General features: G+C 54.7%; 9 protein-coding genes across 9 annotated transcripts; 3 read left to right on the plus strand and 6 right to left on the minus strand.

Annotated features, from left to right (window-relative positions):
• Positions 1 to 598: 598 nt before the first annotated feature.
• E0L32_011874 (uncharacterized protein) lies at positions 599 to 982 on the plus strand (the record flags this gene model as incomplete). The annotated part of the gene is made up of 2 exons (XM_031134652.1): positions 599 to 694; positions 749 to 982. 2 exons carry the CDS (start codon positions 599 to 601, stop codon positions 980 to 982), a joined length of 330 nt encoding a protein of 109 aa, XP_030999766.1.
• Positions 983 to 1,198: 216 nt separating this feature from the next.
• E0L32_011875 (uncharacterized protein) lies at positions 1,199 to 2,319 on the minus strand (the record flags this gene model as incomplete). The annotated part of the gene is made up of 4 exons (XM_031134653.1): positions 1,199 to 1,512; positions 1,587 to 1,801; positions 1,858 to 2,076; positions 2,132 to 2,319. The coding sequence occupies 4 exons, from the start codon at positions 2,317 to 2,319 to the stop codon at positions 1,199 to 1,201; spliced, it is 936 nt and encodes a 311-aa protein (XP_030999767.1).
• A 1,948-nt stretch (positions 2,320 to 4,267) lies between these two features.
• Positions 4,268 to 4,649, plus strand: E0L32_011876 (uncharacterized protein; the record flags this gene model as incomplete). Its single annotated transcript, XM_031134654.1, has 2 exons — positions 4,268 to 4,326; positions 4,412 to 4,649. The coding sequence occupies 2 exons, from the start codon at positions 4,268 to 4,270 to the stop codon at positions 4,647 to 4,649; spliced, it is 297 nt and encodes a 98-aa protein (XP_030999768.1).
• A 307-nt stretch (positions 4,650 to 4,956) lies between these two features.
• On the minus strand, positions 4,957 to 6,270 carry E0L32_011877 (uncharacterized protein; the record flags this gene model as incomplete). Its single annotated transcript, XM_031134655.1, has 1 exon — positions 4,957 to 6,270. The coding sequence occupies one exon, from the start codon at positions 6,268 to 6,270 to the stop codon at positions 4,957 to 4,959; it is 1,314 nt and encodes a 437-aa protein (XP_030999769.1).
• A 1,921-nt stretch (positions 6,271 to 8,191) lies between these two features.
• On the minus strand, positions 8,192 to 10,288 carry E0L32_011878 (uncharacterized protein; the record flags this gene model as incomplete). Its single annotated transcript, XM_031134656.1, has 4 exons — positions 8,192 to 9,728; positions 9,783 to 9,845; positions 9,902 to 10,118; positions 10,192 to 10,288. The coding sequence occupies 4 exons, from the start codon at positions 10,286 to 10,288 to the stop codon at positions 8,192 to 8,194; spliced, it is 1,914 nt and encodes a 637-aa protein (XP_030999770.1).
• Positions 10,289 to 11,007: 719 nt separating this feature from the next.
• Positions 11,008 to 14,481, plus strand: E0L32_011879 (uncharacterized protein; the record flags this gene model as incomplete). The annotated part of the gene is made up of 1 exon (XM_031134657.1): positions 11,008 to 14,481. One exon carries the CDS (start codon positions 11,008 to 11,010, stop codon positions 14,479 to 14,481), a length of 3,474 nt encoding a protein of 1,157 aa, XP_030999771.1.
• Positions 14,482 to 15,155: 674 nt separating this feature from the next.
• E0L32_011880 (uncharacterized protein) lies at positions 15,156 to 16,909 on the minus strand (the record flags this gene model as incomplete). The annotated part of the gene is made up of 4 exons (XM_031134659.1): positions 15,156 to 15,482; positions 15,543 to 15,888; positions 15,958 to 16,211; positions 16,268 to 16,909. The coding sequence occupies 4 exons, from the start codon at positions 16,907 to 16,909 to the stop codon at positions 15,156 to 15,158; spliced, it is 1,569 nt and encodes a 522-aa protein (XP_030999772.1).
• A 938-nt stretch (positions 16,910 to 17,847) lies between these two features.
• Positions 17,848 to 19,642, minus strand: E0L32_011881 (uncharacterized protein; the record flags this gene model as incomplete). Its single annotated transcript, XM_031134660.1, has 3 exons — positions 17,848 to 18,205; positions 18,283 to 19,334; positions 19,412 to 19,642. The coding sequence occupies 3 exons, from the start codon at positions 19,640 to 19,642 to the stop codon at positions 17,848 to 17,850; spliced, it is 1,641 nt and encodes a 546-aa protein (XP_030999773.1).
• A 2,358-nt stretch (positions 19,643 to 22,000) lies between these two features.
• E0L32_011882 (uncharacterized protein) lies at positions 22,001 to 24,317 on the minus strand (the record flags this gene model as incomplete). The annotated part of the gene is made up of 2 exons (XM_031134661.1): positions 22,001 to 22,148; positions 22,255 to 24,317. 2 exons carry the CDS (start codon positions 24,315 to 24,317, stop codon positions 22,001 to 22,003), a joined length of 2,211 nt encoding a protein of 736 aa, XP_030999774.1.
• Between the last annotated feature and the right edge of the window lie 476 nt (positions 24,318 to 24,793).

Consider the following 24,793-nt stretch of genomic DNA (forward strand, 5'->3'; position numbering starts at 1 on the left):
GTGTTGTACAGATGATATGCTCACAATCTGAACTGCCATTATCTCAGGACTTACTATATGGGCCTCGTTGATCGAATGCATTGTCTCATAGCATCGAAGGGGTATCATAGCCGGCATAGCCGCATGCAGGAACTGCTGCTTATATAGGCCGTAATTGCGATTGGGGACGTCCGGTCTGCTTAACCGGGTCAGAGCTTTGGCAGCACCTGTGCGACATGCTCGATGGTCGATCTTTGTTTCTATTTTAAAATCAGTATACTCTATTTGAAATTGTTTCTTACGCAGGTTCAAAAATGGTACCCCGCTGCCTCGTCGATCTTTGCGTAGCCGTCGTGCCTTGTGTTTCCATACACGGTAGTCATCAAGGTGAGTGGACTCAACATCACAGTCCGGAATTAAACATTACGTGAACAAGCTTGCACTTAATCATGAGCATTCCTTTGATCCCGTTTCCGGTACCACATTTAGCTCTTGTTGAACCGCTAGCTGTTCGTGTATAAAAGCAGTGTTCGGGCATTTGTCTTCACACACTCGATCACAACAGGGCGCTATTCCATTCTCTCACACCCACACGGTTATCTTTTTGCAATACACCATCATGCAGCTCACCACCCTTTTTGTTGCCGCCCTCTCCGCGGCTGTTGCCACGGCCCAGTGCAACACCTCTGAGCCGCCTCCCATCCCGACCTGTGCGGTATGTTGGCTTCTTGGAAGCATTCTACAAGAGAATCGGGCTAATCCCAAGCAGCAAAACTGCATTGCCTCGGCCGCCTCTGCCATTGGCTGTACTAGCCCTACCGACTTCGCTTGCCAATGCAAGAGTGCTTCGCAATTCGCACCGCAGGTTACACCTTGCCTGATCTCCAAGTGTGGAGGTGAGGTGGCGCTCTCCATCTCCGCCGTTGCTAGCTCCATGTGTGCAAACTGCGGTCCCCCACCTATGCCGACTCCAGCTCCGGAGACTGTTGCCTTCCGAGCATAAGAGGTCCAGCTTCGGGCACAACATATTGAAAAATACGGAACCTCAAGTCTTACGACGGATTTGGCACAGCTTAAGGGTCATATATCCATCGAAATGGTCAAATTAGAGTGACCAATCAATTCCGCAATGTTATGTAAACGAGTGACAATTTGTATATAAAGATCGAAACCCTCAAATTTGTTGCATCCACCATACCTCTGAAAGAGTGCTCTGTGCTTAGACAACCTTGGTAGCAGGAGACCAGTTGCCACCGCTGTACTCCTTGACCGTGATAGTCTGCGAAGTGGTAGCCTTCTTGAAGAACAAGTACACCTTGCCAGACAGGCCGGTCGCCCCGAGCTTGCTGCCTGGGGCGTAGTCGTCGACCCGCTTAGGCTCCTGGTTCACCTGCCACTGCTGAATCGCCAGGCCCGTATTACCCGAGGGGGGCGAGACGTAGAAGACGTACGGCTCGTCGGACTTGCCCGAGTCACAAGCCGCGAGAGGGGTGCTGTGGGAGACTTTCTTGCCTTCGAGGCGGGTATGCTTGTCTGGTAACAGGGGTCAAGTGTCAGTGTTGGTCTACGTTGTCATGTTTAGCACGGCAGCTAAAGAGGAAGCTCACCGTTCCACTTCTCGTATTTGCCGTCGTACTCAAGAAGGTCCATGGCGTGATCCTGGAAGAAGAGATGGGTGGTCAAGTCGCTGAGGTACTCGGCGATGGCAGTGCCCGGAAGGGCGTCAGCGGGATTCTCCCTCAGGGGCTTGCGGTAGACAAATTCCGGGCTGGCCTTGGCGCCACGCCTGAGCTCAGCGATCCGGAACTTGCCGTCGGATTCCCTTTTACCGCTCGTCAGCACCGTACCAAAGACAACGAGCGGGTTGAGACTACTAACTCGACAAAGTGAACCCACTGGTGGGATTGGTCATCGTGGTTATCGTGGCACACACCACTGCCAAGCCTCGAAGTCGCCGTGGGCTTGAACTCGGTGGGGAAAGCGATGGACGTCCAAGTGGTCTCTCCCTCAATCCTGACCTTCTCTGAGAGCTTGAGGTCTTTGTTGATCCAGATGACATGGACCTGCGAGCGAGAATCTGTCAGCCAAGATGTCTCGCTATGAGATAGGGACAAAACGTGCGGTGGATTTGCCGCCATAGCCTCCGTCATACTTGACGAAATAGGCGGTGATGGCCGAGCCATTCTCGTCGAGATCAGCAGCAATGGCGGTCGAGTTGGCAGTCCAGGCCTTGCCGTCGGTCGACTGGGTCTCTCGGAGCTCGTGGCCGTTCTGGTAATAGAGATAGAGGTGGGAGCCGGCCGAGACGGCGGCGAGATCGCTTGTGAGAAGGCTGGGCATTTTGGCTTAGTCTTGGAGTAGCGTGAGGGAGTTGGTAATGAAGTGTGATGAGAAGTGCTTTCCTGAGTTCTGAGGGTTGTTGGTGATGAGATGAAGGTTTCTCTATTCTCTCTCGACCTGGGAATCCATCCTTCCTTTATAGTCGTTGAGGGAACATGTCGTTTGGCTACGACCATCTTTTCCATCTCGTATCATCCTCGCCATGGTCATGCCACTGATGTATCAATGATGATCTTGACGGAAGCTCGTGAGTGGAGGCGGCATGTTCGCAGCTGAAAGATGCAGGAGCAGACAGCTTGACTTGGAGTAGACGCCAATGGTTGACCAGGATATCTCAACCCTAGTACTGGACGTTGAGTCTGTTCGTTGGATTCTTCGCGGATTCTCTGCTGAGGAGGGTCAAACGCCATTGCGATTGTCAGCAAACTCCCTCGTTGTTCTCGTCTCAGCTATCACAAAGCAACAAACTGACATGCGTGGCGGTCAGCCTGTGCATTGTGGGCTTTGTCCTGAACCGAGGCTAGTCTAGCTCCCTCTCTACATTGAGTAACAATCGTCGCCGGAAAGCTTCTGAGCCGAGCTGTCAAAAACTGACAGGTTGGTGGTGCCACCTTGAGTGAGACAATCATTTCGACAATGCAGCCGCATTCACTTGGCGGTGCCCTGCTCATCGACCCGATGTTCCGAGTGTATGACTGAATAGGCAACATGCGTTCACGATGCAAAGTCGGCACAGTATCAGAGTAGAACACGGTGAAAAGATCGTGCTGCTTGCGATCTAGGAGAGTCCCCAACCCTCCTCCGTCAATATGAGCATCGATCATCGACTTTGACGTGACAGGCAAATGCCCTGGGTTTGATCCTTCCCAGCTGCGGCAATTTTTACCGGGTCGGTCAACTTTTGACGTCGACTTGACTGCATTAGTGCCAACACCTCAGCTGCCTCTCCCCGCATGGGCTCGGAAAGCCCGCCATGTCGTGTTTCACCGCTGGCAGCCTGCCCATCCAATCAAAGCTACACAACGCCGGTGAGGATCGTCGTTGGTCTCGCGGAAAAGGGCCGCCACTCGGGAACTCTGCTGCGGCAGATCTCGGTAACTGCCGGATCTGGCGTTGCGCTGATGCACCCGATGACAAAAGCAGCCTTGCCTCACGCGAACATGGGGCTGGCTGGCTCGGTAGCGGCGTCATCCGCAGGCGGCTCGTTCTGCTTGTCTGCGGGCCGATCCCCTACATGTCAGCACGGGAACTTGGCGAGACTAGAGAACTCGATGCGTTTGCCAAAAGAAGCTAGCACCATAGTATTGTTTCTGTCATTCTTACCCTGTGTGCTGTGCTATGAGTAAATATTTCCCAATTTGTGAGTAAAAAGTTTACAACATGAATTTGCACGCTCAGAGCGGTCTATCGACATTCAACATTTTCTTTCAAAAATTCTAAATATGCCTCCGCCTACTCCGTTCCTCTGAGGATATTGCCTTTGCGCAAGTTAAGCGGAGTCTGTGTTTCATTGCTATAAGTTTCGTGCAATCTAAGTACGTATCTATCTATCTATCTATGTTGATTCTTGGTGTACCTGTTAGGTACAAGCCAAGTTACGCTGTCGATACGACATAGTTAAAAGAGACACAATGAACACAATACCCATATTCCAGAGACACTATGACAGTTCCCAATAATAAGGACACAATTGTTATTGTAGATTGATCAAGCACGGTCCCCTAACCGCAAAGGCCCTCGAGCCCGAACAGCTGCCGACCGTCTCCAATGTGGGTCCAAGGCCCGAAATCGGTCCCGGACTTTTGGACCTCTCGACCATGGTTCAGCCTGTGGCCGATGAGTCAACTCGTCCGGACGTCCGTACGCGCAAGTTTGTGAGGCCGGACGTACAAGCTATCCTTAGAGAACGCCGCACCTACTCAACAACAGACGCAACCAAATTGTCACAATGAACGGTCCCTTAGCGATCCCTGATACGACAACATACCTCAAGGCCACTGCCGAGAGGTCGTTTTGAATGTGTATAAAATGGTCTGTCCTCCCACTGCTCTCGAGTCCGTCTCTCACACTCATCTACATCAAGACTCTCAAGCATTAAGACTCCTAAGCCTCTTGTCTATAAACAACCCGACATAATACCAACACATACACCCAAGGCTACTGAAGAGATGCCATCCTTCCTCATTCCTATGGTATCCAAAAAGGAGAATGGGCGGTTCTTTGGCAAAGTCAAAGAGTTCACCTTCTACAAGCCCGATCTGGACAAACTGCACAAGGCTGCCAAGAGAATCGACTACACCAGCAACTACAGCCTTCTGGGCTTGGTGTAGTCGATTCTCTTAGCAGCCTTGTGCAGTTTGCCCAGATCGGGCTTGTAGAAGGTGAACTCTTTGACTTTGCCAAAGAGCCGCCCATTCTCCTTGTTGGATACCATAGGAATGAAGGATGGCATCTCTTCAGTATCTAAGTACGTATGATGTATGAGCAATGTCCGATGATCATATAAGCGCTATGGTCTATGATTTCCCTGACCACTTCTGTCCACATGAATAATAACTGCTCCGATCGTAAGCAATAACGAAATGATCTCTCCTCTATCTTAGATGTCCATCCATTGCGATGAACCCTTGATCATCGCTAGTCCCGAATGGCTCCCTCTTTGAAAATGTCGGGCAACGCGTGGGCGGGGATATTCTGCTTGGAGACAAACTTTGCACCATGCTTGAGAAGCTCCCGGGCCAGCTGCCAGTCCTCTTTATAGATTGCTAGATGTAACGGCGTGTACCCCTCGTCAAGATGCGGGGGGCCATTAGCAGGCCGTCTACCAGGAAAAATATCCAGTCGAGCATGCACGTTTGCGCGTTTGGCAATGAGCTTCGAGATCAACTCGGAGTATTCTGCTCGAGCCTCTTCCGAGGTCCGAGCCTCTTTCATGAAACCCAGTGCACAAAGGTGCAAGTAATCCATACCGTGGAAGAATGTCACACTTCTCATGGTGAGAGTCGAGCCCAACTGTAACAAGAGAAGAGCAGCAGAGACTTGGCCTCTGAAGCAGGCCAGACCGAGCGGTGTCAAATTGTACACACCTCGGGCATTAATGTCGGCTCCTTGCTTGATCAGCTCAGCCAGGCATTCCAGGAGATTCGAATCCTTTTTCCTCGAGTCAGGGCCCATCAGTGCAAGCTGCAGGATCACATGGCGGATGGGCCCTGACTGGTGCTCATTGAGACTGCGCTGACCAAACTTGCGGACGAGAATCTTGATGATCTCAAGTTGATGGTGTGCTGCTGCCGCTTCCAAATCCCTAATATCTGGACGAGCTCCGTCCTTGCCATTGGATACGAAGCGGCTTGCTCCCTTGTCCAGAAGGAGTTCGACAGTCTCCGATTCACCGGATCGGATTGCTTCGTACAGTGGCCTCCAGGATAGAGATTTTTCCTCGTCAAGAATTTCCTCCAAGAGGAATGCATCAGTTCTGGCAAATCCAACCCATTCGTCGAGCGCGAGGCTGGCTGGCGCCAAGGCGTTGACGTTCGCACCCTCTTCGAGCAGTCTGAGTATAACATTTCTATGGCCGAATCTCGCAGCCCAGTGCAGTGCGGGCATCTTCTCGGGCTCTTCTTCGTTCGTGGTACCACTCTGTGGGGAGCGGCGCCTTCTGATGCCATGGAGAGGGGCGTCTAGATCGAGTTCGTTTGCTGTCTGGAGGACCATCTCTAGTGTCTCCATCCCGCCATTCTTCGCCGCCCACAACAACGCATCCAGAGCGTATGACACTCTTGGTTCTTCGGGGCTTAGCTTCCGCCCAACGTAAAGAAGTTCATGCATGATGGTGCGATAGCGGCGAGCCGTCTTGGCCAAGGAGATGAAGGTGTCGAGATCGGCCAAATAGTCGAAATAGTTGAGGATCATGACGATCAACTCGTACGGGAGTTCATTAGCACTTGTCATGGCTGCAGGTGATGGAGATGGTAGGGATTGCGAAGATTGTGTCGTTTTGTATGTTTGGTGCGCGGTGGTATGGGGAGACATAAAAGCAGGAGAGTTCTGAAATAGAAATCGAGTCTAGACAGAAAAGATTATCCACGAGCATTTATATATGTATCCTCAGGGTCTTCGGGAAAAAAAGGTTTCTATTCAGATGGTTAGATTTCTTTGATCCTTAGGTTAACTGGTATCGGTTGAAAGTTATGTTTTGTCCTAATATCGTAATGAAAAGACACAATGAACACAACCCTCGGTACACCTAGTCTTAGCACCAATGAGAAACATGATGACCAAATCGAGTCGAGCATACAAGAAATTGGGCAAACATATTTATTATTCAGATGCGGAATGAGGTACTCACTATGAAAGGAAAGAAGATCCAGTTCCTCCTTATATCCACGGAGGCATGCTCTCGGTGGTAGCCTCGAGGACTTGCAGTCCTTATCGCCAAGAACCGTCAATTCCCACAATCTGGTTGTTTCCGGTATTAATTAGATATCTCTCGCAGCCGGCCTCGAAAACTTGCCTGTAAGGACGTGGCTGAAGCATGGTCGAGAGGTCAAAAAGTTCAGGACAGAATCCGGGCTTCGGACCATCGGAGACGGGTAATCAGCACCAGTCAGACTTGAAGGCCTTGCGATTGGGAGAGTATTTGATTAATCCTCGATAATAGTGGGAACTGTTATGGTGTCTCTGGAGTATAGATGTTATGATTATTGTGTCTCGTTAACTGCGTCATCTGACCACATACTGACAAGCATGACTGCCATACTGTCCAAGAGTCTATCACAACACGGTTCTCCAATGTAAAATAGTTCAGCCACAACTAGTGTGACTTACCAGTCCTTAATATTGGTCTTGAGATCCCTGCCCATGCTTTATTCTTGCTTTAATTCTTTGTGAGTGGTAAACACCAATCAACTCAAAGTTTGAATCTTACGGTACATTTAAACTTACCCTGAGTCTGTGGCTGCATCAAAGCATTGTCAGCGCTAGAATTTATCTTTGTTCTTCTCAGAGATCCTTTTACTAGCCGTCATCTTCCTCGCGCACGAGGTGAATGCAGCCAAGCAGGTCCAGCCTCATTTAATGCTCCGCCATTAAACAGATCGGTGTAACTAGTCCATTATCTCCGCTCTAAGGCTCCTTAACTAGTCTTGTTGTGTTTCTGAAAGTACTTCCCACTAATACATGAATTCCTAGGTTGTTACCTTTGCTGTCGAGCGCTGGGGTCTGGGCAATCTGTTTGCTCGTCTTTATTGTTTGGGTGGGCCCTAAGTCCACGTCTAAAGAGATTGCACAACTGTCCTCATGCCACCGTCTTTGTCTTTGTTGTGCTGCCCGAGAAGAAGGATCAGCCACTTGAAGAATAGAAAGAAGTAGACGAGCTATTCAAAACGAGAGTGCCAGCGCGTAAGTTAAAGGTTGCCCGGACATATGGTGCTGGGAGTCGTGTTACAGATCTCGAAACTTCAACAAGCTGGGCGGGCCGGTCATTCAACAAGCCGAGAGAATCAAACAATTATACTTTGTGACGCATAACTCTTGGGTTGGTCTCAAAGCTGGTTAACTTAGCTTTGCTCTAAAACATCGTGTCCTGGCATGATGGCACAGAAGCAGAGTTGTTGGCTCCTCTCCCAGTTCGACTGCTTCACATCTCGTCGAGTATTTGTGGCGCTTGTCTAAAACAGCTCACCGTGGCCCATCGTGGCGACAGTGACAAAAATTGAAGCACAATTAGCAGTCATTTACTGACATATCGGAGCCATGTCCCTTGTCATTTCGACATGTAGTTTGTGTCGACCTAGTAATTGAATTCGAAAGATCTGGCATTCTCCTCGGGAATGCTATGGCCAGAATCGAGCCCTCAAATACACCCACCTATCTACAACTTCACATCACTTTCCTTGGGAAGTCCTCTCGGACCATACACGATCCTGGTATCCAGATCCAAGCCGTCTTCGCCCTTAAGTGCGGCGTACTTGCCTGCCGTCAAGCCCTTCTTCACCATAAAGCGCCGACACATGATACCGAGTTCCTTGCTACCGTCGCTCCGCGCATCCACGATCAGCAGCGTCGCCATCAAAACCTCCGCAATCTTGAACATAATATCTCTTGCTTCCGGCAACAGGTCATCCTGAGTCTCAGTCTGAAGCCTCTCTCTCACTTCAGCCCAGGACCGCCGTATCTCTCTCTCAGCTGCGCCGTCGTTCTTCGCCAGCGCACTGGAAACGAGCCAGTCCAGGGCCATGATGCACTTCTTCCCAGAGGCAGGGTGTTTCAAGGCCCGCAGGGTATCTGTGCTCAGCACATCCGTCGTACCTTCCCACGTAGCATTGACTGACGCATCGCGGAACAACCTGGCAACGTTCAATGGCTCTGTTTCCGAATTGTTCAAATACCCCACTCCACCGAGGCTTTCCATGCACGCATACAGCAAGGGGATACCTTGCTTACAGCAATATCCCTTGTGCAGGGAACTCAGGACACGCAGTAGTGGGCTTACTAGCTCCGGCGGTGGTGTCAGACCCGAGCGAGCCGGAGTGGCGCGTTCTCTTCCGATGCTGGCACTCTCATCCAGTCCCATGACGGAGATGGTGAAGAAGGTTAAGAGCATCATGGCATGGTAGTCGAGCGTCATGTCGGCAAGGGTGCGCATATGGAGCGGGCTCCGGCAGAGACGCAGCCGCTTGCCCTTACCAGAGCCGACTTCACGGACGAGTGCGTACGCCTTGGCGATGGCCAGACCGCGCCCGATATTACCCATGACGTGGACGGAGCAGTGGACGCGTGTGACCGTGAGAATGGTGCTGATCTCTTGGATTCCCTTGCCTTCCTCGCCGATGAGCCAGCCCCGCATGCCGGAAAGCTCGAGCTCGGCGGTCGGGACAGCCTTGGTGCCGGACTTGTCCTTGAGACGCTGGATGCGCACGCCGTTGAGCTCTTGCCCTCCTGTCCTAGCGCCCGTCAAGGATACGAGAGAAGGGTTGTGCCGTCGCATCGGCGCGTAGAAGGCGCTGAGACCACCCTTGGCGGTTCGTGCGAGGAGGATGGTCATACCGGAATCGGTGGCCGACGAGAACCATTTGAAGCCGTTGATCTCCCACGGCCCAAGAGGGATGCCCTCCTCTGGCGATGCGAGAGGCGCGGGTTGACCAGCCGGGAAGGGCGCGTGGGTGGCGACTGTCTCGGTCTGGGAGACATCGCTACCCCCGGGTCGTTCGGTCATCCACTGTCCGCTGGTCCAGGCGCGAGTGGGATCGCGGGATGTGAGGCGATCATAGGCGTTCTGGAGGACTCTACGGAGAGTTGGGTCGAGGGTAGAGCCCTTGTGAAGATGTCGCTGAAGGAGGCGGGTAGCGCCATCTTGCATCGCTCCTGGGCAGGTAGTACTCGCACATGATGCCTCCCAGAGATGGAGCCTGTGGTTCTTGTCAGTGTGGTGTAGGTGAGAAGCGGGTATCAGCCCTACGCACCTCAGCATTTGCACCAGTCTTGAGTACTGGGCATGATCAGTATCGTAGTTGTAGGCAACAATTCTGCAAGGTTTCAGTCATCTTCGCTAACTGCTTGATCAGGAAACGAACGGACTTACCCGTGCTCGAATCCAAACTCCTGTAGCTTTCGCCAACCTTCGCTGGTGACAAGCTCGCTGGCTGGCCTGCCAAAAGCATCCCTACCACTGCCACGCAGATAAGGGAGGTTTCTTTCGGCATCTGTGATATAGTTGAATATCTGTGGAGCTATCACGTCCTCTCCGAGCTGGGTGATCTCGGATTCCAGTTTCTTTTGCAACTCATCGGGCACAAACACTTGGTGATATTAGTTCATTGTGGTCACCATCGATGAGATTGCTGGCGAAGCAGTGCCATTCACTGAACATACATTTCAAGACTCTTTGATAGCTGACATCATCATAGACCTGATTCTTCAGCACAGGCTGTTTCTGGAAGAAACCCTTGTTGGAGCTTGCGGCCTCCATGGTGAAATGACGTAGCCGGTGAATGAATGTCTGGCCAAGGGGAAGGATGAATCACCAAACAAGTAGACAAGGGTCCTGAAGAATGACTGGAGGACAAATGGCAGAATGAAAACAAGTCGAATATCGGGTATAAAACCTCTCGGAGAGGACGCCCCCGCATGAACAGAATATCTTCACAGCTCATCGCCACCAGCACCTTGATTCAACCACCTGATATCCCTGGACCGAGGTAGCCCCACACCCCCAGTGCGGAATCCCATCCGCTAAACAACCATCTGGGGAAACGCCTAGCGCCACTAACACAAACTCCGCCAGCTGTTGTCGGTGTCGTGCAGTTTTGCCCCCAGATTGGTTGTTCTGGTGGCTTTGGAGACTGGTCACTAAGAGTAATGTCGTTAGTAGGCTATTAGCTGACACCAGAAACAACCAACATTCCCGATCCCGGCCTCGCATTGCATGTGGGACGTCAGAACCGTCTCCCCATCCCCCCAGCCGATTGGGGTCAAAGACCCGCTAAACACGCTTCAGTCCGACTGCTCCGAGGTGCCCTGAACTCCCTGCAGCATCAGCCCCACTGCTGTATTTCAGCGGTGCGCTCGCACGTGCAGACGCCACCACAGCGCGTCTGGGTGTAAATCAATTAGAGCCCCTCCATCGCGACAACCTCACACAAACGCGTCATACCTCCACTGCGACCAAAACCAGAGCTGCCCGCCGAGATGGCGGCCTCACGCCACGCTGCTGGAGGGGCTATCGAGATCTCGGATGACGATGCGACATCGGGAACTCCTGAGCCCCAGCGCCCTGCCGATATGACCGCACCCGCGTACAAGAAGCGGAAGCTCAGCAACGAACTGGCCGCCGAGAAGGTGGAGTGGACTGACGACTCGGACGGCGAGTATGAGCGCCTCCTCAAGAACCGCAAGCGCAAGACGGCAGCGAGAGGAAGAAAGAAGGCAGACAACAAGGCTACCCGGTCAGCCAATACTAGAGACGGGGCAGGATCGTCGCGAGCTCAGGCTAGCACATCCGTCAAGCAAGAGGACCCGTATGATGCTGTCGACCTACCAGATTACATTCGGCGGAGGCGGAAAGACTTTGAGGAGAATCGCAAGGTCCTCAAGGAAGCTGGTCTGCGCCTTCCGCCTGATTACTCCGAGATAGAGTTCTCCGACGACGAGCAGCTCGCAACTTTGGAGGAGAAACCCGTCTTTGACGAGGCAAGCGGTATAAAGCCGTCGCGCGAATACAAGGACGTTGAACTCGAGTACTCGGCGGGTCTCATACCGGCATCTATCGCGCAGTACCTCCGAGACTACCAGATCGTGGGCGTCAAGTTCCTGCACCAGCTGTTCGTGTACCAGAAAGGCGGCATCCTCGGCGACGACATGGGCCTCGGAAAGACGGTGCAGGTAGCCGCATTCCTCACTGCTGCCTTCGGTAAGACTGGCGATGTACGCGATAAGAAGCGCATGCGCAAGATGAGGAGAGCCGGCGAGGACTATTGGTATCCGCGCGTCCTCATCGTCTGCCCCGGATCCTTGATCCAGAACTGGAAGAACGAGTTGGACAGATGGGGATATTGGATAACTGATCTCTACCACGGCCCCGACAAGGACTCTGTTCTGCAAGCTGCCAAGGCTGGTCGCATCGAGATCATGATCACTACCTACACGACATACAAAAACCACAGGGAGAACATCAATACAGTCCAGTGGGATGCAGTGGTCGCTGATGAGTGCCATTCGCTCAAGGATCGCAAGTCGGGCGTGACGCAGGCCATGAACGAGGTCAACGCATTGTGTCGGATCGGCCTGACGGGCACAGCCATCCAGAATAAGTACGAAGAGCTATGGACGCTGCTGAACTGGACCAACCCTGGGCACTTTGGGACTTTGAGCGAGTGGCGCAAGCACATCAGCACGCCGCTCACAATCGGACAGTCCCACGAGGCCACATTGTACGAGCTGAGCAGGGCACGCAAGACAGCCAAGAAGTTGGTACACAACCTCTTGCCGGAATTCTTCTTGCGCCGCATGAAGACCCTCATTGCTCATCAGCTCCCAAAGAAGAGTGACAAAGTCGTCTTTTGTCCGCTAACTAACATCCAGCGGGAAGCGTACGAGAATTTTCTGGAGAGCGACATAATCGAAATGATACGAAGCGCACCGGAGCCCTGTCACTGCGGCTCTGGCAAGAAGAGAGGATGGTGCTGCCATAGGTTCTTACCTAACGGGAAGACGTGGCAGGCATATGTCTTTCCAGCAATGTTCACCTTGCAAAAGCTCTCGAACCACCTCATGCTGCTGCTCCCGACCTCGAGCCACTCTAGCGAGAAGACGGAGAGCGAGCTCGAAACATTGCAGACTTGTCTGCCTGACAAGTGGGACGACCTCTACAGGCATCGAGACTCCATGCTCAACCTTGCCACCCCCGATTTCTGCGGCAAATGGAAGGTCTTGAAGAAACTACTCCAGTTTTGGTACGCCAACAAAGACAAGGTCCTTGTGTTCTCTCACAGCGTGCGGCTCTTGAACATATTGAAGAACCTCTTCAGCAGCACGAGCTACAACGTGAGCTACCTCGACGGCTCCCTGAGCTACGAGGAGCGGCAGCAGGTAGTCGACAACTTCAACTCGGACCCGAGCCAGTTCGTCTTCCTGATCTCCACCAAGGCCGGAGGCGTCGGCCTGAACATCACCTCGGCGAACAAGGTCGTCATCGTCGACCCGCACTGGAACCCGGCGTACGACCTGCAGGCGCAGGACCGGGCCTACCGCATCGGCCAGGTGCGCGACGTCGACGTCTTCCGCCTCATCTCGGCGGGCACCATCGAGGAGATCGTCTACGCGCGCCAGATCTACAAGCAGCAGCAGGCCAACATCGGCTACAACGCCTCGAGCGAGCGCCGCTACTTCAAGGGCGTGCAGCAGGACAGCGGGCGCAAGGGCGAGATCTTTGGCCTCGACAACCTGCTCACCTACCGCCCGGACCAGGTCGTCCTGCGCGACATCGTCAACAAGACCAACATCGCCGAGGCCAAGGCCGGCGTCGCGCTGTCCGACATCGACCTGGAGAAGGCGGCCAGGGACGAGGACGACGAGTTCGGCGTCGTCAAGAAGGAAGGCTACGACGGGGTCGGTGGCGCCGGCGGCGACGAGGACGGCGGCCTGAGCCAGCTGGCCGAGCTCCTGACGGCCGAGAACAAGGACGAGGCGCTCAGCGACCGCCGCAGGGCGAGCAAGAAGCCCCGGAGCGACGCGGTGCAGGCCATCCTCGCGTCCGTGGGCGTCGAGTACACGCACGAGAACTCGGAGGTCGTGGGCTCGAGCCGCGTCGAGGCGCAGCTCTCGCGCCGCGCCGAGCTCGTGGAGGACGACGAGTGGTCCGGCCAGGAAGACGAAGAGGAATACGATAATGACGACGACGACGCCGCAGCCAACAGCGGAGACGGAGGCACGCCGGGTCCTACTGCCCGCCACCACCATAGGCACAGCGCGCTGTTCGCCGACTCGCAGGCCAACAGCGTGCCCGCCCCGAGCGGCCACCGGCACCTCGTCTACCGCCCGCCCCGCGACGTCATGGGCCGCCAGTTCTGCTCCATGGCGCGCGAGTTCGGGTTCGGCAGCGCGACCGACTTTGCGCTCGTCGTCGAGAGCTGGACGCAGGAGCAGCGGCGCAACTGCCTGGACCTGTTCTACAAGCGGCGCGAGGCGCGCCTCGCCGAGCTCGAGGGCGCGGGCGCGGGGGCGGTGGTCAAGGGGGAGGAGGAGGGCGGCGGCGACGAGCAGCTCGTCGTGCTCAAGAAGAAAGACGAGAATGATGATGATGTCAAGGTCAAGAAGGAGGTCCTTGATGCCGCCGAGCAGATGGGCATCGAAGACGCAAAGGTGGAGGTTGAGAACGCCCGTGCCGATGGCGGTGCTATGGGTCGCATGGTGGTCAAAGTGGAAGAGGAGACGATGGTCGCCGTTAAGGCCGAGCCCGTCGACGAGACCGCGGCCATCATGCTCGACGACGATGCCACGGAGGACGGCACCGACGAGCCTGCGGTCAGCGTCAGGGCGGAGGAGGCGGAGCTCGAGGCGAAGAAGAGCGATGTCAAACTGCCGCCCCTTTCTGACAAAGGCAAGCAGCCGGCAGTGATGTGCCTGGACGAGGATACGGAAGATGATGAGACGGACGAATTGTAGACAACGCGGGAGTGGTTGGACTCGGTACATTATTCTTCTTTTGCGACGGCTATGATACCCCTGGCGTTTTGAGGAACTTAGAAGAACGATGGATAGAAATCTCTTGGGAAGAAAAACTGATTATCCCTGCAAGCAACCACAGTTTTGACTCAAACGTGCCCATGGTGTTAACCATATCGATCTCACATGCCACAAGTGTCACAAAACGTGGTCCACATCATTGAACCAGAAGAAATAATCAAGATGTCATTTTCTGTGCATGGCAATGCATCAAAGAGACCAAAGGACTCTCACTATTTTTACAGCCCGCCGTCCATTCCTTGAGGAAAACGCCCTTTGCCCTTCCCAACGCAGTCCCGAACCTTGATTCCAGCGAGCCGACCCGCGCAGAAGAAAAGAGTGTGATCACGTCCTCATCAGCCATGTTCGTGTTCGAGAATGATAATTGTACAATGCCTTGTCCGATCCATCCTCCCTGTTCAAAATGAAGAAGACCCAGAAGATGAAGAGTCACGCCGTAGTCCACGGCGGCGTGCCACAGCAACGGCCTTCGTCCGAGCTTGCATACCGCAGAGCTCCACATACCAAGTCCACAATGCGTCCTCCCACTGGCAAAGTTCATCCCAGTACATCGAATACGCCAGTGTCAAGTCGTCCACATTGGGCTCGACCTCCTATGCCGCGACATCGACCTTGGCCTTCTTCGCCTGGTCATCGCCGCCATCGGCCGAATCCTCGGCTTTCCGCTTGCCGTTGGTTTCGGACCCGTTGGTCTTGGCCGGCTCCTGGGTGGCAGGGGCGGGCTTGGGAGCATCGTCCTTGTTCTTCTTGCGGACCAGGCCTGTCAAATCGGTGGCTGTCTTCTTGGCCTCCTCGACACGAGCCTCTGTCTCGGCCGCGGACTCCCCGAGGGTAGCTCCGAGAATACCGCCCATGGCGTTGCCAACCTCGTTGCCGAGAACAGCGTTGACATCGACTGGCGGTTTGCGCAGGTCGGCGAGCTATTGATCTCAGGCATTAGCTTCAAGTGATGGACTTGCGTCAATAAACTATGAACTTACTCGTTGCTCCATGTCGGCGATAATCTCCTTGACCTCCGCAATTTGCTTGCGGGTCAATTCGTTATCCTCGGGGGAATGCAGCGTCGCCAACTCGACCTCCTTGTTCTGAAGCTTGAGCCTGGTGCTTGCAATGGCAGCCTCCAGCTCGGTGGCAGCTTCGTCACGCAGCGCTTGATCAACCTGCTGCTCGCCCTTTTGCTTGTCCTCTTCGGATGTGGTGATCGCAGCAAACTCAAGAGCTAGTGACAGCTTGAAGTGTGCCTCGGCAATGATCTCTGAATCCTCGGGATACAGCTCCTTCTTGTATTTCAAGGACGCGCGGGAGTCGGTGATCGCATTAGGATATCTATATGACATAATCGTTAGCATGTGGAAAAGTGAACAGCCGTGTTCAGACAGTCTGGACAGCACAAACCTTTCGTTCTCCAGCTGAATCTCGGCAAGCAGATCGTGCGTGTCGGCAAGACGTTCCTTGATATGATGTATCGAGAGCTTCTCACCCCCCTCGCCTTCTGGGTTCTCGGTGTCTGCAGGCTTGGTCTCTGCGGCCTGGGCCTCAGCCTGCTCAAGACGCTTCAGGAACAGCACTCGAGCAAGGTCGAGGATCTCGAACGCGACGGCCAGGTCGTCGTCCTCTTCGTCATCATCCTCGCCTTCACCTTCGGCCTCCTGTGTCCAATTGTTAGCAAGCGAGTGAGATAGACGATTCTAGGCGAGGTACTGACCTCGTCCTCATCCGAATCATCAAAGTTCTCATCGCCCGTAAACTGGAAGAGAGGCTTCTTGCCCTCGACGCCCTCCTCCTTGGCGCCCTTGGTTGCCTCCGCGGCGACGATAGCAACGCCGGCCTCGGTGACCTTCTCCGCCTCGGTGGGCTCCTGCTTCGTCTCCTCGGTCTTGACCTCCTCCTGCTTCGGCGCGGCAGACTTGGCCTTCTTAGGGGCAGCCTTGTTGCTCTTAGCCTCAGGCGCCTTGCCTCCGAGGACGTCGCTCTTGCTCTGGCCGACCTTGAACAGGGAGCGACCATAGTAGAAGAGGATCTCGGCGTTGCGCGGGTCCATCTCGCCGTTCATCTCGGCCTGCATCTCGGCAGCCTGCGCAAAGACCTCGCTGGCCTCCTCGTAGTTCTTGTGGCCGTAGAGGGCCTGGCCCTTAGCAGACCGCTCGGCGAGGGAGACGCGCAGGCTGTATTCGACCTGCTCCAGTGGCAGCTCTGACAAGGCAGGGGTCACGGTGCCGGTGGCGGGGCCGCCGGGCGTCTCAGTGCCACCGATGGGAGCCAGAGTCTCGGCAACAGTAGGGAGGGCGACTGGCGCGGCAGCAGCAGGAGCGGCCTGCTGCTCCGCGGGCGGGTTTTGGTCGGCCATTGCGAGGTGCGGATGAGATGGCTGTTTGGTAGATAAGTGGATGATGTGACGTATGTTGTACGATTGATGCGATTGAATGCGAGACTGGACCAAAAGAAGTACAGGTATCGATGAACACTGTCAAAGCTGGTCCTGGTGGTGATGATGTTGTTGATCGCACGACCAGATGCAGTTCAATGGATGATTGGGGGATAGAAGAGCTTGATCAATCGAATAGAAAGAAGGGACGGGGAGAGGTGGCTCGATTGACCCTAGATGGGGAAAGAAGAGGTGATCTGAGGGAAGCTTCCCTGGCGTGTGACGCGATTCGCCCTCTCGAGCTTGTTCCAGGACGCGTTTAATTGGCCGGGCGTGCTGGGGTGGGGTAGGGTAGTGCGGTAGTTCTCCACGCTGGTCGATCACGCCTCTTTGTTCTGGGCGAGCGGAGGCAGTCTCGACCGAGTCCAAGGAACCTGCTCGTGTGAGCTCTGTTGGTTCCCGAATCTGTGGCAGGCAACACCGTCACTACCATTGATATTGATATGACTTTCGTGATGTAAGCAAAAGAAAGAACTAATGTATCTCAGTCACATTTTTGATGAAGTTGATATTGGTACAGAACTTGATAATGATTCGTCCGATTACTTGATGCATTCATTGATCACTACTGGTAGCGAGATCTACCTTTTCCTCCTCATGATATGATCTTCAAAATGACTCAAAGAAAGATGTCCACACGACCGAGCCATGCTGAAGACTAGAGCTCCAAATCTAGATGGTAGATACCTAACATGAATACCGGTGTATATATGTAGGAAAAGATCCCAGAAAAAAAGAAGACATATGCAACTTTTTCTTCTCTTCATATCCAACCAAACGAGGCAAAAACAGAAAGCCGAAAAGCAAAAAAGACACACAAATCTCCACGGTCCTACATTATAGCGACAAAAAAAGTAAAATCAGTGGAACTGGTCCTCGGTGACACCCTTGCCCATGGCCGCCGTGCTGCTGACGCCGCCGGTGACCATCTTGAGCATCTCGTCGACGTAGGCGGCGCCGCTCCACTTCTGGTGCTTGACGACGTCGACGCCCTGCTCCATCTCGGGCTCCTGCACGAGCTCGCCGTAGGCGCGCATGCCCACGGCCGCGTAGTTGCGCGCGAACTGGTCGCTGATGAGCGCCGTCGTGTGCAGGCCCGCCAGCGTGATGAACTGCCAGCAGTAGCCCAGCCCGGCCAGGCGCCGGATGTACGTCTCCTGCTCGTCGCGCGGCATGGCCGTCTTCCAGTTGAACGAGGGCGAGAGGTTGTAGGCCAGCCTATTTTTTTTCTCAGGTCAGCGATTACGGGGGGGTTCTTCTCTATCAAAATCGATATCATTTTTCTTGGGACTCACTTTTGCTCGGGCCAGACGGCGTGCACGCCCTTGGCAAACTCCTCGGCCTGCTTGTAGTCGGGCAGCTTGCTCTCCATCCAGATGGCGTCGCAGTAAGGGGCGTAGGCGATGGCGCGGTTGACGGAGCAGTCGCACCCGCCCTGCAGGCGGTAGTAGCCCTCGCGCGTCCGCGGCGCGTCCCAGTCGAAGTGGACGTCGGCGCCGAGGATGGCGCGGGCCGCGGCCCGGGCCTCCGAGTTGCTCTTGCCCCTGGCCTCGCGCAGGTAGCGCGCCGCGAGCGCTTCCTTGTCCGGCCGCGGGCCCTGGCGGATGGCGTCGACGACGGCGTCGTCGAAGCGCTTGAGCCCGGCCTGCGCGAGCCAGCCGTCCTCGATGGCCTGGAGCTCGGCGCCCGTCTTGCCGGCCTGCTCGGCGGCGATCATGAGGTCGTTGAGCGGCTGCACGTTGGGGTTGGTGGCGCCCAGGATGAAGGCGTGGTCGCGCGGGTCGATGGTCGTCGTGATGAGCGTCGCGGCCTCGGCGTCGGTGCGCGCGATGGCCAGCAGGTCCGAGCCCATGATGTCGGCCTGCGCGCGGATCGCCACGAGGCGGTTGATGTGCTCGCTGATGGGCACCAGCACCTTGCCCGCCATGTGGCCGCACTTCTTCGTGCCGGGCGCCTGGTCCTCGATGTGGATGCCCGCCGCGCCCTTCTCGATGAACAGCTTGGTCAGCTTCATGACGGCCGTCAGGCCGCCGTGGCCCGTGTCGGCGTCGGCGATGATGGGCCGCAGGTAGTCGACGTTGGCGACGTTGCCGCGCTGGGCCTTGGGGGTCGTCATGCGCTCCTGGCGCTGCTTGCGGTCGTGGAAGAGCTGGGCCATGAACAGGTGGCCGACCTTGTTGGGCACGGTGGTGTAGGGGTAGTCAGCCAGATCCGGGCCGGGCTCGTCAGAGGACGAGGCCGTGGAGGACGACTGCCAGCCGGAGACGTAGACGGTGTCGAGGTACTTGGCCATCTGGGTGACCATGGTGGGCTCGAGGCAGCCATAGGTGTAGCTAGCATCCTTCTCCTGTTATGCCGGGCATGGCATGTTAGTCTTTCACGTGCCAATTGGGTCTGCTCGGGCCTGGGATGGGAAAATCTCACCTGGAAGCGCTTCTCGAGGATCTTCCACAGCTTTTTTGACTGGGTGTTGCTGGGATACTCAATCTTGAGGTTGCCACGCTTTGAGACGATCTGCTCAGCTGTGAAGGGCCTCTTGGTCTGGCGCCATCTTGAGTCACTCCACCACTTCTTGACCTGGGCGACCTCTTGGGCGAAGATGGCGTCCTCGGTCTTGGGGTCCACCGAGGTGTTGATCATGTTGTTGGCCGCCATGGTGTTTTGAGAAGAGACGACTCGGCGAGTTAGAGAAGAGATTTCGTAGTATTCAGAAAGATCCTTTTCCGACTCGTAAGGGTAGAGAGTGTGAGAAAAGGTCGGCACCAAGAACGTAGAGAGCTGACGGCGTGTCTGCTTTACAAATGGACCAAGGGGGAGTTAGTGGTGTGGTGTGTTAGTCGTGCCGAGGCGTGGTCTAAGTGGAAACCGCAGCACTGATTAAAGTTTCGACCGTAGACTGTCACAGGTCGAAAGGATCACGAGAGGAAGGTCGTGATAGATGTGATGATGATGGATATTTGCAAGCACAAAGCGGACGAAGCTCAATGTGCAAGACAAGTGTATAACAGAAGATCCAAGAGTCAATTGCTCTTGGGGCAAGATACAATCACAAGGATGGAGGGGAGAGTGTGTGTAAGTATGGGTGCGATATCAGCAACCAAAAGAAAGGCTCAAACCGTTCGGGAATGTTCGGTCCAGCAGGAGAGGCGGACGATCAAGTACTTTTAAACTTTTCAGGATGGGAAGCAGGGCAGTGAAGATACATCAGTATGACTCTTCCCTGGCAAGCCTGGACACGAAACATGCCAAAGACGTCTCTATCCAGCCGCATCTCTTTGGTCCAATTGCGTATCATGTGGGGAGAAAAGCAACCCCATACCTGACATCCTCGGGAACTTTAGGTACGCTCTTGAGCCAAGCCACGATCAGATCACACAGGATTGCTCGACTAGGGAGCATGGGCAGGAGTGAGATTCGCCATAGCTACGTACCTAGTAGCAGCACCGGCTGCCAATGGTCAGGCTGGCCAGCGCTTGTCTGGCCTCCCATCGCCAATGTGATCAGAGCGTTGTGTGCTCTGTTTGGTTTGGCCTCTCTCCCTTGGGGCCGAGCAAGTGTCGACATCATTCTCGGCTTAAAGGGAAGACCCACTACTTTCTCCTGCAAACACAAGACGGCGGTACCTAGGCATATCTGTGCTGTCTGCGGGTCAGCTTGCCACAGCAGATTCAGGTACTCAGAATGGTGGCGGGAGAGGTAGGAAGGCCAGGTACCCAGCTAGACCTGACTTGGGTAACCTTGTGTCCGGCACTTTGCCATTCGCCGAACGATACCGAATGCCGCGCTACACTCTGTCAGGGTGGCGGGCCCCCCTCCCCCGCAACAAGCACCTGTTGGCCCTGGCCAGGCCTTCCATTCCTCAGAGTCCACCTCTTTTTTCTCGTTGAATTTCGACCTTGGCCCGGGGCAACGGGACTGCTGCATCCAATAACGGCGCAGTACGGAGGATGCACGGTTCTGTAATTTTCCAAGGATGATGGAGACCCGGGTCCTCCAAAACAGATCATCTTGTGAGTCAAGAGGCGATTGACGCTTGGATTGCCTTTGCTGCGATCACCGAACGTATTTACGAGACCCAAAATTGCGTAAATATGTCTATTGTCAAAAAGTGCCCATGTGTTTGAAACCCCCTTGTTCCAATTAAAGCAGGCACTGCTGTTGTTGTGAGCATGTGCTCTCCTTCCCCTCTCCGCCAATTTTTTGCGGTGAGAGAAAACATGTGAAAGCTGTCGTCATAAGGCCAGGCGGCTTGGTGAGCGTGCATCGGGCGGGTGCACCAGCCAGAGTCTGCCCTGAACGTGAAAGCCCCCAAGAAAAGCAGCCAGGTGGGCTATCAGCTGCTTGGACCAGCACGAGGCCCACACGGTAGCCGGCACGGGTGTGTGCGCCGTCGAGATGGTGCCAATTCCCCCTGATTGGACAATGACTCAGATGCGCTGGACCGAGGTCTACCGACCATGCCTGTCTCCTGTCACGAAAGCACATCGCACATCCTGGCTATCTCAAGATTGCCTACCTACCTATTCCCTGCTTCCGAATAATATTCGGGATTGGCCGCGTCACATGCCGGACTGCCATAATATCAAGAGTTGGTTAAGTACTCAGGATCTAGGGCTGCACCGTAAGCCAAGACGACCTCAAAGGTGCAAGCTTGTCTTGATCGGTCACAGCTCCGTCTGGTTAGGCTTTGAAGGAAGTAATCATATCTCTACGTACGGTAATCCGTCAAAAGGAAGATAAAAAAGAGAAACTCAACGCATCGCATATAGACTATTTTCTCATCCCGTGCGGCCTGCTATTGCGGCAGGAATGCCATTCTTGAATGCCACCAATAATAATGAAGAATCCCCAGTATTTTGATGCAATGCCACCTATGATGATGATGCCACCATGTCGATGCACCTTTCTTGTCTCCTGGATGGGGAAGATTGAAGTCGCACCTGTTTGAAGTCATCGCAGGGAAAAACACCATATCGAACAGCCGGAACACGATACCCAGAGCTCCCCGGCTCTTTACTCCATCGACTCGAGCGCCTTCTGCCGCTCGTTCTCGACCGCCCTAACGAAAGCGTCCCACGGAGTCATAGTCCCAAGGGCGACTCTGGCGTGGGCGCCGACGATCTGGAGGCCGTAGATGTAGCTGGCATTGACCCAGCCGAACCTACATGACAGAAATCGTTAGCCCGAAAATTCTCAGCCTCTTTCTTCCCCAGGATTTCAAAAAACAGCCTCGAAGCGGTGACAAGCAGCGAATCGGATAGACTTACCCTTCCTTGGCGACCCCCTTGAAATCCAACCCCTGGTTTCCATACTCCGCATCTACCCGATGAGGGTCGACCGGCCGGGTTACGTCATATTTCTCAACGACGACCCCGTTGTAGTCGTAGTACGCCTTGGTGATCATGAAGAGCCACTTGTAGGCCAACCTCTCCGCCTCCTCAACATAGCCGTACCGGTGCAGCCCGGTCCAGGCTAGCATCTGCTGCGGCGCCCAGCCGTACGGGTAATCCCACTGCCGGTTGGGACGCTCCAGAGATATCGTGCCGCGGGACTCCTCCGTGCCCGACAACAGACCGCCCGTTGCTTCAAACTTCGGCAGAGCCTTGGTCATCATTACCGCGGCCTGGTGCGGGCTGACAACGCCGGCCCACATCGCCCAAAACGTCGTGCAGCTCTCGTACGTGCACTGCTCCTTCTTGACCGTGTCATAGTCAAAGAACATGCCCTTCTCCTCGTTCCACAGGTACCTGTTGATGGCCAGCTTTCTCCGCTTCATGCGACGGTCCCAGATCGCCGACGTCTCGACCTGGCCAGGTGTCATTGTGCCCACGCAAAACTCTGCAGGGATGACGAGCTTGTCATTGAACACGTTGCGGATGGTCCTCGCGATATCAGACTCGTACTTGAAGAGCAGAGAATTGAGGTCGATGGTGGCAAGATTGGCGCAGACCCTCTCCAATCGGTAGCTCGTGTCATGGCCGGATTCGCGGACCGCGCGGTCGTGCAAGAAGTATTCGTCCAGTGCGGGTTCCTTGATGCGGCCGTGGTTGTAGGCATCAACAAACTCCTCAAAGGTCATCTTGTGCTTCTCGGCATACGGCTCGAGGATATGGACAAAGTGAGTGGCCTCCGTCTCGGGAGGGACACCCAGGCCTTCGGGCCGGTATCTCGACAGTCCGGTGATCGGGTCTAGTCGTGGCTCAGCAACCCAGACACTGTGGTATTCCTTGATTGCGGCTAGAATGGCGGTCCGCAGAAAGTCCTTGGCTCCTGGCTCATCCTGGATGCGATCGTAGACACGCAGCGCCATATCTGTCAAGAAGGGCGGCTGTGACCGGCACAAGTAATAAGAGCGAGTCGCGTTCAGGATCTTGCCGTAGTGCTTGATGCAGAAGCAGAAGTTCAACACCATGGACTTGGCTAGGTCAACTTTGTTGTTAACAAGCAGACCCAAAGATTCCATATAGCTGTCCCAGCCGTAGAGCTCATTGAATCGACCGCCTGGCACGACAAATGGTCGACCTTGCAAAGTCGTCTTTCCCGTGGCAGGATCTTCTACCTCCTCCATGTCCACAGCCAGGAGGCCTGGCTTGTCATTCAAATCCCGAACAAGCTCCGGGGTTATCTTCTCAGGCAGGAGAACCACGTCCAGACGGATCTCAGGTCGCTCGGCGGCCAGCTTGGTGTAGTACTCAAACTGCTCGGGTGCACCTGGGGGTATGTAGATTCGAGGACGAGGATCGTCGGTCCAGTCTTTGGGATCGCGAGCGGCGACCTCAATGCTGGAGGCGTCGATACGCCTGGTCAAGCTGTCCCAGAAGTGGTCTCGAATCATACGAGACAGTCGGTTGACAGGGTTTTCATTCAGACGAGCCTCGTCCAGGATGATCTGCTTACGACCATACTCCTTTGCCAGAGTGAGTTCCTGCATGAGATTCGAGAGCATGTATGTGCCTCGAACGTCGTACCGATTGAAACCGTTGGACGCAGCTGTGCGAAGCGTGAACACTTTGGGGCCGCTGTCCTCGATGGTGATTTGGAAGTTATTGTCCGTGTCTTCCTGTAGCTGCAAGTTCTCAAGAGTGTGGTCGACGTCAATGAGGAACTTCCTCGAGGTTGTTGGGCTGGACTCGTCGTGGCTACCTCGGCGGAAGGGTTCCTTGAGGCCCAGGCGTGCGAATTGTTTCTGCAAACTGTTCTGAGAGTAGGTCCGGGTGCGGACACCGCCGCGGGTATTCATATGGCGCTCGTCAGTCGTGTAGTATGTGCGGGCATCGTCAAACACACCGAAGTCATCGCCCGAATCCTTTCTCGGACCCGGGGACGCCATGATGAGAGAGCGGGACTGCTATTAGACAGAGCAGTAGGAGTGTTGAGATATTGAAGGTGTCCAAGTGCGTAATGTTGTGGCTCGCCAAATTGATCAAAGGAAGATAGCGGTGGTGGTAGTCAGTGCGGTAGAGAATCAGATCATCGGAGGTCCGTGTTTCTGGTCGTGGGGTTGTTTCATAGCATGGTAGAGCGGCTCGTTGGAGGAGTGACGATGTCTTGACCTGCAGTCATATTTTTCAAGATTAGTCTCACAAGACTTCAATTGGTGCGACAGGGCATGGAAGCTCCCAAACCCATGGGGTGGAAAAAATGCCCGGTTCACGAGCTGTTACACAAGCTGCAAAAGGAACGAAGGTTCCCGACAAAGAAACGGATTGGGTGCAGAAGTTGATGCTAAAAGTGAAAACAACCTCACCTGACGCTGACTGATACCAGCTAGACTGATCACAGGTAGAGGCGGCAGCAGAACGAGCT

This window comes from Thyridium curvatum (genome assembly GCF_004353045.1).
Source record: "Thyridium curvatum strain D216 chromosome Unknown NODE_122_length_77464_cov_78.342579, whole genome shotgun sequence".
Taxonomy (NCBI): Eukaryota; Fungi; Ascomycota; class Sordariomycetes; order Thyridiales; family Thyridiaceae; genus Thyridium; species Thyridium curvatum.